Source organism: Mixophyes fleayi, chromosome 6 (genome assembly GCF_038048845.1).
Source record: "Mixophyes fleayi isolate aMixFle1 chromosome 6, aMixFle1.hap1, whole genome shotgun sequence".
Lineage (NCBI taxonomy): Eukaryota > Metazoa > Chordata > Amphibia > Anura > Limnodynastidae > Mixophyes > Mixophyes fleayi.
In genome coordinates this window covers 139,867,688-139,880,676 of record NC_134407.1, presented here as the reverse complement: position 1 = coordinate 139,880,676, position 12,989 = coordinate 139,867,688, and the positions used below count along the sequence as shown (strand labels likewise).

General features: G+C 41.6%; 1 protein-coding gene across 1 annotated transcript in view; it reads left to right on the top strand.

Annotated features, from left to right (window-relative positions):
- TM9SF4 (transmembrane 9 superfamily member 4) overlaps nt 1–12,989 on the top strand; it is a 23,381-nt gene extending 10,392 nt beyond the window's left edge. The window contains exons 5-18 of the mRNA XM_075176528.1: nt 2,922–3,051; nt 6,169–6,292; nt 6,938–7,056; nt 7,150–7,261; nt 7,348–7,418; nt 7,501–7,633; nt 7,722–7,803; nt 8,532–8,607; nt 8,791–8,874; nt 8,958–9,133; nt 9,220–9,283; nt 10,248–10,367; nt 11,569–11,658; nt 11,747–12,989. Coding sequence (XP_075032629.1) covers nt 2,922–3,051; nt 6,169–6,292; nt 6,938–7,056; nt 7,150–7,261; nt 7,348–7,418; nt 7,501–7,633; nt 7,722–7,803; nt 8,532–8,607; nt 8,791–8,874; nt 8,958–9,133; nt 9,220–9,283; nt 10,248–10,367; nt 11,569–11,658; nt 11,747–11,896 — 1,531 coding nt within the window. The 3' untranslated portion in view covers nt 11,897–12,989. The remainder of the gene's footprint in view (nt 1–2,921; nt 3,052–6,168; nt 6,293–6,937; nt 7,057–7,149; nt 7,262–7,347; nt 7,419–7,500; nt 7,634–7,721; nt 7,804–8,531; nt 8,608–8,790; nt 8,875–8,957; nt 9,134–9,219; nt 9,284–10,247; nt 10,368–11,568; nt 11,659–11,746) is intronic.

Sequence of the window (12,989 nt, the reverse complement as noted above, 5' to 3'; positions counted from 1 at the left end):
TGTCTAGCGATGATATGACATTGGTGGAACCTTCGCAGTGGACCAACAGTTTAACCAGGAAGCCCCAGTGATAAGGCACATCATGTGCTTGTAAGACTGCCTTGATCGGTTGGAAGCTTCACAGTTTGTTGATAGTCGTCAAAAAGAGATTCTGGAAAACTTGAATATCGCCAATAAGGTGGAGATTGTCGGCGTTTCGTACAACAGGAAGAATAGCTTCTTTGATGGGAAAAGCAGTGAACTCTGAGGAGGGTGTCTCTTGACTGATTGCCTGACACTGAGCGTGGCAGACAGTAAATACGGTCAATGAGGAGATCTTTGTCGTCAACTGAAGGTAGTAATTTCCTAAACAGTGACATAGCATAGTCCCTAAGGTCTGATCCAGAGATTGGAATGCCCCTTTCTTTATATTGTTCCTACTCAATCGATCCTCAAGATCTACCACTTTGTCCTTTAGGAATGCAATCTCATTTTGGAGATGTCATGGGCAGTAAGTAGGTCATTATGAGAGGCAACCATTTCCTCCATTTTGAACTTTAGGTGATCTGTATGGTCTCTCAATTCTGCAACGTCCGTTTTGAAACCTCCAAATGAAGCCTGAAGCTCGTTGGACAAATCCGATCTCAGAACCATCAACATATGGTGTAACGTGCGAGCAGTGAGCGGATGAGGAGCATCCAACTCTGAGTCAGAGCCCAGGTCAAGGAGCGGTGTGGATGGTGGAAGGACTGCAGCCTCTGATCCCAACTCTGATTAGGAATGATTCTTATTAAAAGAAGGGCACTCACCTTAGCAGAGGCTTTTGTCAGATTTTGGCTTCTTTGATGGCATATTGACCTACAGGTCAGTGTTAGAAAGTAGGGAATACAAAGTTCCGTTCAAGTACAATGACTGTAGTTACAAAGATCACATGGGTGCTGAGAACAACATTACAAATCGGGATTACTCCATGAACTTGGAGTTGTTGAATATAAGAATGATCAGCTGGCAGAGGCCCGGGTGCGGCAGTCGAGGTAACGCTCCGTTCTGATGACGATAGCTGCCGTGGCACAGGTCTATCAAGTTGAGGCAGGACTGTGGGTAGTTAGTGGAGAAGAATTTGTTGGTGAATACCGAGCCAGATTTTAGGCCGGACATTTTTTAGTGTTGTTCCACTTGATCTGTTATTTAGGGCTTGGTTGCTTTTTTGTTTACATTTGGGTTTTGTGCATTAGAGTTGTAGTGTTCTGAGTTGTTGGTAGAAGGATTTATTAGGATATTTTCCTTGTTGTACGGGATGGGTTGTATAGCTGCAGAAAATTTACCAGGTGTAATGATAGGGAAGGGCTGCTAGGTTGACTGCAGAGCCTCAGCTGGAAACAGTGGATGTTGAACAGACCAGCACAGGTGGGAAATGCAGATATAATAAAGTGCCTAGCAATGCCTACTCCCAGACCATAACAAGTCCTGAGTGCAGGGCCTTGGTATAGTGTAGCCGCACTCAAGAGAGGTATAGAACAGCTACAGAAGTCCTTGCACATCAGGTAGTGGTAGTTTGAGCACACAAGATATGTGGTGTAATTAGGCTACCTTTTATAATGGCATCAGTGTTCCCTGGGGGTATCAAGAGTGGCAAGGCTGTGGTTGGTTTTGGAGACAGCCCCAGGGTGTAGGGCAGGAGTGAAATATAGGCAGCTGACTGGCGCTCATTTCTCTAGGCCAGATCTGCAGAGAGGAGGAGGGCACAAGTGTGCGGTAATTTTGCGAGTAGGGCGGCATCCTGAGATTACCAATATAGTGATGGCTAACCGACGGCAACAGCCTCTTGTTGAGCAGTCACTTAGCCACACTGCCACCGTAAGTTGTTTGTTGCCAGATATCTACCCAAGAGGTTCGATACACTATCCAAATGGGGAGAATATGGTGCTACCATTTTGGGTAAGGCTCCCGCGCTTGAGGGTATTATGACCGTCTCGTCTCCGTAGTCTCCTAGGGTGGAAAGAGGTAGACTAGGTCTTGAGAGTTGGTGGAAACTGGGAAATTATTAGTGGTCTGGCTTGTTACCTGTAGCTCTTGTATTACGCAACTTGACGAAGTGGTGTCCAGACCAGACCCCTCCCCTTAAAATCTTCCTATAGCCCAGTGGTTCCCAAACTTTTGCAGTTCGCGGCACCCTTAGAGTCTCCATAATTTTTTCAAGGCACCCCTCCAAAATAATTACCAAGCAGTCCTGTTTTAGAAGTAGTTGGGTCAAAAAAACGTAAAAAGTATTTAGGTCAGGACAGAAACACTTATTTAGTTGTATGCAAAAATAATACACATAAATCCAAGGGAAAAGAATATTTTTATATATTTTTTTCAAGTCTATTTCTGTCAAAGAATAATTGACAGCTAACTCACACTGTACCCTCCTTCATCTCCACACACGCTGCCCCCTCTCGCGCTGCCAGCCAAAGAAAACAAAAACTTACCAATCCGTGCGGCTCCCGGGGCTGAGCATTCTCCTCTCTACCGCAACTATCAGCTGCGGGAGAGAGGAGGATGCTGGGTCCCGTGCGCCGCGCGGATTGGCAAGTTTTTGTTTTTTTGTTTTTTTTTCCTGGCTTGCCTGGGGCACCCTGTGATAGCGCCGCGGCGCACACTTTGGAAACCGCTGCTATAGCCTGTGATTTGGTATCTTTCCAGCGAGCTTTTCTTGGCTTTCCTTTTGAATGTTCTTTAATTCTCATGATGAAGCTCTTGTTTGGAAATGTACTAACTGTGGACCTCTCCCATACAGGTTAACTTATTTTTATGTTTAACAATGGTGACTGCAACCTTTTCAGTGACCTCTAAAGACAGACGATTGCCTAGAGTTTTTGTAGGCTTATTTTAGCAAACATGGTGAATACTATGTTATACAACATGCTAAAAATGTTTTGGATTGTATTTTGTGTGTCCAGAATAGCAGATAATTTACCGGTGGCCACCAGGCTGGATGTGCATTTTGTCCCTGAGGAGGAGGAGAAGAAGAAGGAGCGAGATGTTCAGTTTGAGCATGGATACAGATTGGGGTTCACTGACAACAACAAGGTAAATGTGCATTAGTCTGCTTATATTTGGTTGCATGCATTACTTTTGTATTGGATGCCACTGCTCTTAGGTTCCCTTTCCCTTTATATTGGAGTAGGATAGTGGTGGCATGTGCAGGAGTTCCATCATACAGAGGTCAGACATTGTATTCAGTGTGTATGTGGTGGTTTCGACCACAAGGCTTCAGGGGAACAGAGCTTTTGACTTGAGTTGATCCCTGTCTATCCCTTCCCATACAACCTGTTAATGTATGTGTGACAAGTCAAGCACCCTCTCAAAACCCACCTCTTCACTATAACCTACCCTACCCTCCCACCTGACACTACTCCCACTCTGTGTACTACCAGCTACAGTGCTATTGTTTTCCTTTTCTGGTGGAGGACTTGGATCTTTTTTCCACTTATGCCTTCCTATGAATTCCGCAGATAGGTCAAGTATCATATTGTTTATTGAGGAAATCGTGACCCTATGTAAGGGAAAGCTGAGGGAGAATGTCTCAAAGGGAGATAAAGCATGGAGAAGTTTATAAGGTGGTGGGTAACGTGATATGAAAATGCCTTATCTGCAGGTACTCCTAGAGCCTTGACATCGACAAGTGTATTTTTTGCTGTATGGTCGAAAAAAAGGCCCAGGGCTAGATTTACTAAGCTGCGGCTTTGAAAAAGTGGGGATGTTGCCTATAGCAACCATTCAGATTCTAGCTTTCATTTATTTAGTACCTTCTACAAATAGACAGCTAGAATCTGATTGGTTGCTGTAGGCAATATCTCCACTTTTTCAAACCCGCAGCTTAGTAAATCTAGCCCCCAGTGTCTTCCCCCTAGGGAGATGTGTGGTTTCACAGATTCCAGCTTGGATCCAAACCTTAGAGTTTGGGAGAAAGACCTGAAAGGAAACTTTGGCCTTGCAAAGGTGGCCGCACCCAGTCCTTAAAAGCTACCAACAGGTCATGTTTTCATTAATTTCTGTTTGTAGAAACTGGTGGGAAATTACTAAGCCAAAAAAATAGATTGTCACTTATGCATGATTACAGAAATCTTGAAAACATGAATTGTTGGTAGCTCTTGAGGACTGAGTTTGAGCACCTCTGCCATATGGGGGTAATAGGGGAGTTAGTAGAAAAGAGGTCATATGTATTCAAGCAAGAATTCCATATTTTCATGCCAGATCAGAGAGTTGGGAGGAGGCTCAGTTGCGTTGGTCTATGTGATCTGGGCAGACCCAATATGATTAAGTGAAAGGTATGATAAAAAAATAAATTGGTTTTGATAATTAGTCATGAAATCCTATTGGTTGGCGCAAAGGATGTGGCTGTCTGCACTAGCTTGCATGCCCAGTACAGCTTATTGTCTGGAAACCTCATGCTCCTCTTGTTGACTTTATATGGAATAGGAGGCTCCTGAGAATTTGACAAGCAAACTTTGAGGAAGCACTTTAGATGGAAGTAAGAGAGCACAGCCTTCACTTTCAAATTTTATTGGTGTAATGTTTCATAGAAAGAAATAATAAATACTCCCATGTACTTAATTTTTCTGGTCTGCCTCTTAAGCCCAAAGCTGGACATAAGGATAATTTTTGTTAGTGAGGAAACATGTAGCAATACAGCCTCTGATTTTGAGATGTTAACCTTGTGTAACTTATTTCAGATGTGCTACTTCCACAGCTAGGACCACACAAATCACATGATTACTGCAGTCTGCCTTCAACCCTGTGTTTGTTTGAGATTGGGCTGAAGAAGACCCACATTGGCTCTCGTTAGTGTAAAAATGGGGGGGAAAAAAAAACCCTTTCCGTTTTGTCTCTAAAAAACCAAATGGGTGTTTTAAGAGTAAACTTATGTTTGTATTGTCCCCAAGGTCTATTCTGCCTTACTTGGATACACTTATTCAAAATAACAAGTTTAAATTTTTTTTGTTTATTGTTTGAAAAAGAAAAGTTAAGACCACATTCCCTCTCTTCTGATACTTAGGGGGTATTCAATTGTCGGCGGAAACGCTGAAAATCCCGCGGTCCGCGCACTATTACCGTTACCGTTACCGTTATTCCGGTAATAGTGCGCGGAAAAAAACGTTACTATGATAATTTTCTCGCTGGATTTCAGCTCACGGCTCCCTAGTTTTTACGCGGCGGGGTTTCCTAACAATTGAATACCCCCCTTAGAAATTTCTTTGAATTAAAGTGCATATTTATAGAAATAAACAGGAGAAATGCGGGATCACACCTCATAATGTGTTTTTCACTGGAGAACACAGGAACTGAGTATAGGTCCTACCTCTGGTGAAGCTTGGACACTAAGTAAAGAAAAGTTGATTTCTCCTCCTTAAGGCCATAGATTTCAGACATGACACTAGCTATCCAGAGTCCAGCCTAGTGTTCTTAGGCGGTGGACCTATTTTCCCTATAATTTTATTTTACTGGCCTATTGTGTTCATTTTTGAATTTTACATCTTCTCCTTTGTACCCCACCTATAAACTAATTCAGGTTTCTGGGGGACCAGCCTTCCATATGAAAGAGAGGATACTCGCCTAATACCTCCTCCCCCATCCCCCTGCCCCCTTTATTTTGGTAGTGTCATTTGTGACACATTTCTGTTGATCACCCATGGTCGTCAATTTCTGCTGTATGACCTCAAGTTTGCTGGATTTATCACCTGGTCTAAATAAAGTACCAAGTGGATTAGTCCCCCCCCCCCCCCCTTCCTCCATAATTTGGCAGCAGATGGTGGGGGTTCAAAAGTGCTGGAAGTCTTCAGGACTCCGCCAGTGTTTTTTCATTTCCTGCTCCCGCCCCCAGTTTCTCTGGTTTCTGGGGGAGGGAGCAGTTTCTCTGGTTTTCTTGTGACCACTACTGGAGCTTCTGGGAACACTGTTTTTCAACACAAATCATACGCCAGTTGGTATTAGACCTTAGAAATCTTCCATGAGTCTTCTCTTTTCTTTGTATTTAGATGATGAGATGAAGTATCTCATATTCAAGTGTAACAAAACGTAAAAAAAACTTTGTCTTGAGTGATTTTTACAGAAAAATATGGAGTGGTAATGGTAAATATTCAGGTTTTTTTTTCTTCAATGTGGATCATTTATTAGTCATTCTGACAGTGCTTCTTCTATTTTCAGTTTTATCTACACAATCATCTTTCCTTCTACTTGTACTTTCATCGAGAAGCGGTGGAAGATAATCAGGAACCCACATTTAGGGTTGTGAGGTTTGAGGTTGTCCCCCAAAGCATCAAAATGGAAGGTAACAGGACTGCGGTTGTATATTCAGCAGTATGTCGGAGGAGATGACTGTGTGTGTGTAGCATTGTGGGGAATACTGATTGGAGTGTGATTGGAAAAACATGTTTGCTATTGTATTGAAGATCTAGTGTAGAAAAATAAAGTGTTATATAGTTTGGTATCAAAGTAATAATGCTGCTTATTGTTTCAGTATTATTATTTTGGAGCTGTTATTTTTGAAGTGTGACATCATCTTGAATATTGTGTATACAATAAGGAAATTGGAGGCTGAAATAGTGGAGTGACAGGCAACCAAATGACTACAGTGTATTTTAATCTTCACTGTGAGGAAAACTTAGAAGAACGAAAGATGTTTACATCAGAAATGTCTATAGTGATGTAATTACCAACTGAAATATATTTATTTACAACAAGAATTGCCATACTTTCAGACTAGAAGAAAGGTGTGCTGAGAAAAGGGTGTTTACAGCAAGGGCTTTAAGGCTATGGGATGTGCTACCAATGGAGGTGGTGGCTGACACAGTGGATCCTCAAGAGATTTCTTGATATTTTTCCTTTAGAAATGACTGGCACATAGGTACATATGATAAATAGACATGTAACTGCGTCACTTAAACGTTTTCAATTCACCCTCTCCATATTACAGATTTGAAAGGAACTAAGGAGGGGGGCTGCACTGTCCCAGAGAGCTCCAATTCAGTACCCCAGGAAATTATCCCAAATAAAGATAATAAGCTGCTGTTTACGTATTCTGTGCATTGGCAGGTGAGACAGCCAGTATATTCTAATGATATGGTACGGTTAGTTTATGAGCAGTGTTGTCTTTTGTTTTAAGCTTTCGCTTTCTTCTTCCTCTAGGAGAGTGACATTAAATGGGCATCTCGCTGGGACACCTACCTTACCATGAGTGATGTACAGATTCATTGGTTCTCCATTATCAATTCTGTGGTGGTGGTTTTCTTCCTGTCAGGTGAGCAAAGGGTTGGAGAATGGTTAAAGAATAGCTCCATGTGGGGGCTTTGCAGAGTACTCATACTCTTGTGTTCTGCTTCCCAGGTATTTTGAGCATGATAATTATCAGAACATTGAGGAAGGATATTGCAAACTACAACAAAGAAGATGATATTGTAGGTAGCTTTTCAGACAACATTTCTCACCAACCACGTATCCTTGCTGTCCTGACTCTTCTCATTTGATCTCTATGTACAGGAAGATACAATGGAGGAATCTGGTTGGAAACTGGTCCATGGGGATGTGTTCCGACCTCCTCAGTACCCTATGATACTAAGCTCCCTTCTGGGCTCTGGAATTCAACTCTTCTGCATGGTCCTAATTGTAATATGTGAGTATGTTGGGATAAGTAAAATGGTTTGTGAGGACTGTTGGACGGAGACAATGTGCTAACTCATAGTGTCCTTTGTTTTCTCTAGTTGTGGCCATGCTGGGAATGTTGTCTCCATCGAGCAGAGGAGCCCTGATGACCACGGCATGCTTCCTTTTTATGTTCATGGGGTATTTAAATTAAGTGATGTTGCACTATGCAATAATTTTAAGTTCGTTAATATATGTATTAGTTTTACCTTCCATATATAACAATGGTTGGGAGACCAAGCAAGCCATATAGTATTTTTATCATTTGTCCACTTGGGGCACTGTTGCATTGGAGTAAATGTAAGCAGCATGTGGCTTTCCAGCTGTTGTGGAGCTACATGTCCTCTGGCTTCAAGCCTCAGCATTCCCTGGAATACCTGTTGTCGAACGACATGTTTCATAAAGCCTGCACTAGTCTAATAACAGTGCTAAAGGCAGCTCTGTCTCCTGTTACCAATTGCAAATATTGTTTGCAAATATTTATTTGTGCAGAATTAATGATAATCAAAAAACAAAACAAAACACCTTTCACCCACACCCTATGGATGCAGCCATTTTGTGAGCTGAATTCTTCATGAATTTGCAGCCAGTAAATTGACCAGGATGAAGAAGCATCGTTGAGGCATTTCATGAGCAATATTCATGAGGTACTGGTTCATAGTGAATTGGCAGGTTGCATTCTTCTGAATATCTGTTCAGCCAATAAAATAATTGCCTCCAATGTGTGTGGGCTATAAATGCATTTGTTTTACTGAGTATTTGTAGAAGACAAATGTGGAGATGAAACTATGAAGAATGCTTTAAATATATATAATATATTTGAACTTTCAAGTTCTTGTGTTCAGACATCTCCCCTTCACTCTTGTCAGGGTCTTTGGTGGCTTCTTTGCTGGTCGGTTGTATCGCACTCTGAAGGGCCATAGGTGGCGCAAAGGAGCATTCTGTGTGAGTAACATTTTGGAATTATAGAAAGAAAATTGTTGGTTACAAAGTGATATCACAAAGTGTTATCACCATTATACATATGGGCAGACGAATGGCTCAAGCAGGCACAATAGGTGATACCTGTCAGATTCTGTTGCCAGGTGGTTCCGTGCCATTTAAAACTTTTTTTTTTTTTTTTTTCAGACGGCAACTCTTTACCCTGGAGTAGTGTTTGGGATCTGCTTTGTGTTGAACTGCTTCATCTGGGGAAAACATTCCTCTGGCGCTGTAAGTTTGTGGTAAAGAAAGGCTTTCCTCAGGATATCATGTCTACTTGCTGAGCATGCTAAGCCCTCTGTCTGTCTCTCCAGGTCCCCTTCCCCACGATGCTGGCTCTATTGTGCATGTGGTTTGGGATCTCGCTCCCACTTGTTTACCTCGGCTATTACTTTGGCTTCCGCAAGCAGCCGTATGACAACCCTGTCAGAACCAATCAGATCCCTCGGCAAATTCCAGAGCAGCGCTGGTATATGAAGAGATTTGTTGGGTAGGTTCTATTCTATCAAGAGAATCCTTGATCAAGAGAATCCTACACACGTTTTGATCCTTTCATGTTCTTGTCTTCCTCCCCAGGATCCTGATGGCTGGAATATTGCCTTTTGGAGCCATGTTTATTGAACTTTTCTTCATCTTCAGTGTAAGTACATTGATGGACTTTTCTGCCCACAGACTCACTGCTGTAGGCACGCTTCATCTCTAAAGCTAAGGCTAGAACTAAACCTGTGACTGCTGGTGAAAGCAGGTGATCAGTCATCTAATGGGACAGCCCCCACCCCCTGGTATGGGACTGCCTACATGTGTTGTAGTCTCCTGTGACTATCAAAAGCAATTACAGCATATTTGGACAGGAACAGGATAGTGTAACACATGCAGTCAGCTGCCTCATTTCTATCAGACTGATTGCATACAATTTTGACCTATGCTTGCATGCCAGTTATCACAGGTCAAAGAAAAAGGGGTGCATCTTATCCTGTTGGTATGGTAACACAATGGGCACACAATATTTTTGTTTACTTCCTAGAGGCATTCTTCTTGTTTCACCTGGCTTTGGTTGCTGAAAATAAATAACAAAAAAAAAAAATGTGATTGTTTTTATATTTAGTATCCTTTTGGTGTACTTTTACATTTTCAGTTGTTGGCATAATTTTTGATTTTGGCACCGATTTCATTTACTTGGCTTCATTTTCAGGTTTTTGAAATGACTTTAGTATGGTGTAAATGTTTTGTATATCCTGTACCCAGGAGATTGTTATGTACAACAAAAAGCACACAAAAACTGTTTGCAAACCAAAAAGTGGGAAACTGTATGGTGAAGAGGCCGATGGGGCATGGGGTAAAACCAGAAATGGGATAAAGGGCCATTGGGTAGGTCACTTTTGATATGCATATGATGGGAGATGCACGGGGACCACAGTTATGTGTTTTCATATCATATGTCTCCACATATAGTGTCCATTTTTAAAAATGAATGACTCTTAAATACCTTTATTAAGCCACTTTTACATCATTTTAACTGTGTAAGTAATGTTTATAGAATCTGTCTATTGAATTAAAAAATAAATGTGCCACGTGATACCGAACTGTGCTCACCTCTTTTCCAGGCTATCTGGGAGAATCAGTTCTATTACCTGTTTGGCTTTCTATTCCTGGTATTCATCATCCTTGTGGTATCGTGTTCCCAAATCAGCATTGTCATGGTCTATTTCCAGTTGTGTGCAGAGGTAAGGTTCCAGGGAATAATGATTTTAGAGTTTCAGGGTGTTGGAAATAGGTGGTGTCACATTCTGATGTAGTTAAGGAGTCTGAATAAGGGGCAAAGGGCAGCACTAGTAATTTTGCAGAAGTACTCTGCTAATGAGCATTTCGGGGAGTGGGGTATTTGTGAGGGTTAGTTAGAATGATGGGAGCATCAGGGGGTGGGTGGGAAGATTGCCAAATATATCTTAGAGCTGTCCCTCTTCCTTCTGGTTATCCTGTTAGAGTATTTAACACACTGACTTGGTTGAACTGCAGGTTACACCATATTAGCTGGTTAGAAAACGTGTAAAGTAAGCCAGGACACTGGGTAGTTCCTTTGTGAACCATAAATAAAAACAGAAACAAGTCTTTCATAACAGGGGCTCAGCTTATATTATTTAGACTTGAGCACAGTCATAGTTTTGTTTTGTAACAGTTTATCCAATAATCTAGATCTATTTCTAAGAACTCTGTTCACTGTTAAAGTCACCCTTTTAAGTTTTCAATTTGGGTAAGGGGGCAGATATAGCTTTCTGCTAAAATAAATCAATTTTATTACAAAGCAGTTATACTGGTACAAAGTGAAAAAAATCTCCTATTCCAGTATTCATTACATAGTAACTTTCACCAAAATTGCACGACTGCAGAAGGTTTCCTCAAAACTTAATTGTCTAGATTTCCCAATTATTTAATGTATGATCTACCAGTCATAGGACATGGAGATGAAGGTAGAATTTTTTTTTTTTTAGTTGTACGTTTTTGTTTTTTTTTAACCAGGAAGCCTGTCTCAGATCTACCTTATTGCCAAGAATTCAGGGGAGAACTGAGATCTATTTCCTCCTGTAGGTTCTTGGACCTCACTCTGAGAATATAACATCAAGCTCACAGGATTTCCTGTGCTGCGTGAAAGAAGCTCACTCCTCCCCTACTGAACTGTACAGAGAGCTCATTTTCAGCTCCTTGTACAGTAGTTAGACTGCGAAGACCCATAATAATCATTCCTGGCCACTTCATTGGAACCAGAGGCTGCATGGCCACTATAACCAGCCAACGTTAAAGCCTGTCAATGGTGACTGAAAAGGGGTTAACAAGCATCACTTAGCCGTTAATGATTTTGGATCCTGAACTATCTTTATGTTAGAACCAGTACATGAGTGTTATGAGGAGTAATGTTGTTTTTCGCAGGATTACCGATGGTGGTGGAGGACGTTTCTGGTATCCGGAGGCTCTGCTTTCTATGTGCTGGTTTATGCCGTATTCTACTTTGTAAACAAGGTACATATATGATGGCTCTGTGTTGTCTGTGACTTACAGTGCTGTACGTGTAATAAGATTTTTACTTTGACTCTTGTTTTACTTGCAGCTGGATATTGTGGAGTTCATTCCGTCTCTCTTGTACTTTGGGTACACCACCCTCATGGTCCTCTCTTTCTGGCTCCTCACTGGGACCATCGGTTTCTATGCTGCCTACATGTTTATCCGAAAAATCTACGCGGCAGTGAAAATAGACTGATCCTGATGTTCTCTGCAGTATATTCAGCACAAGGCAGAGCCGGTCTCCTCCGCCAAGACTCCACCATCAAGGAACAGTAACCAATAAAACCATCATCCTCATCCAGAATGTAATGTTTGGTACAGTGTCCATGGACAGGGCGAGGAGTTATATCTAATTCATTTTAACCTTTGGTATTCCCATTTCTCAGTGCGGGTTTTTACTTTTTAGCCAAAATCATTCCCGTGTTTATCATTATATTCGTTTCTTTCCTCTTTTTAAATTATTGTATGTTCAGAATCAAAGGGGATGATTTACGGTGTTTGGGGGTGGACAAACGTTCAGTTTGGTTGGCTGGGTGACCGTGAAGGAAAAGAGCTAACTGAAGTGACTTACCACAGACTGTTCACAGGCACTGAATCTGCCTTTAAGAACCCCACTCTACGCTTGTGTCACCGTACTAGGCATGATGAGGGTGATTTATTGTTCTTTTATTGTGGTACAGTTCAGCACTGCACTGGAATGCCAACAAATATTGGCACTGCCAGCTCACTGTCGGAGAAAAACTATCTGTCAAGGACTGAATGAACAGTATGTTTGTGGGGAAGGCTGGATCTTGTAATCAGGCACCAAATGTTCTGCTGTTGATGACCGTTATTACATCCATAAAGTCCATGGCTGAAGGAGGAATCGTTGTGAATAGTTTCATACTGCAAATACTGGCTTGTGCCACAAATCTTTTAAAAATGGGATTTTCACTCTGTTTCTTTCTTTTATTGGTGGGGGCCAGCCTGGATATATTCAACACATCATAACCTGACTTAAGGTGGACCTGTCTCCCACACAGTGGATTTAGCCATTTTATGGGCTGAACGAATAGTCTGTCAATTCACTAGGAATTGGTGATATCACTGAGGCATGAGGCACAGACTGCTTCAATTATGTCACTAGTCCACAAAATCACAGCCTCCATGGTATGTAGGTGACAGGTCCACTTTAAATTATTTTTCAGTTTATAAATAACTATATTAAAGTGATGAATGATTTTTTTTTTTTTTTACTGTACTCCATCTGTCTTTTTTTTTTGTAAATAAATGCCCCTTCAGGTGTTCAA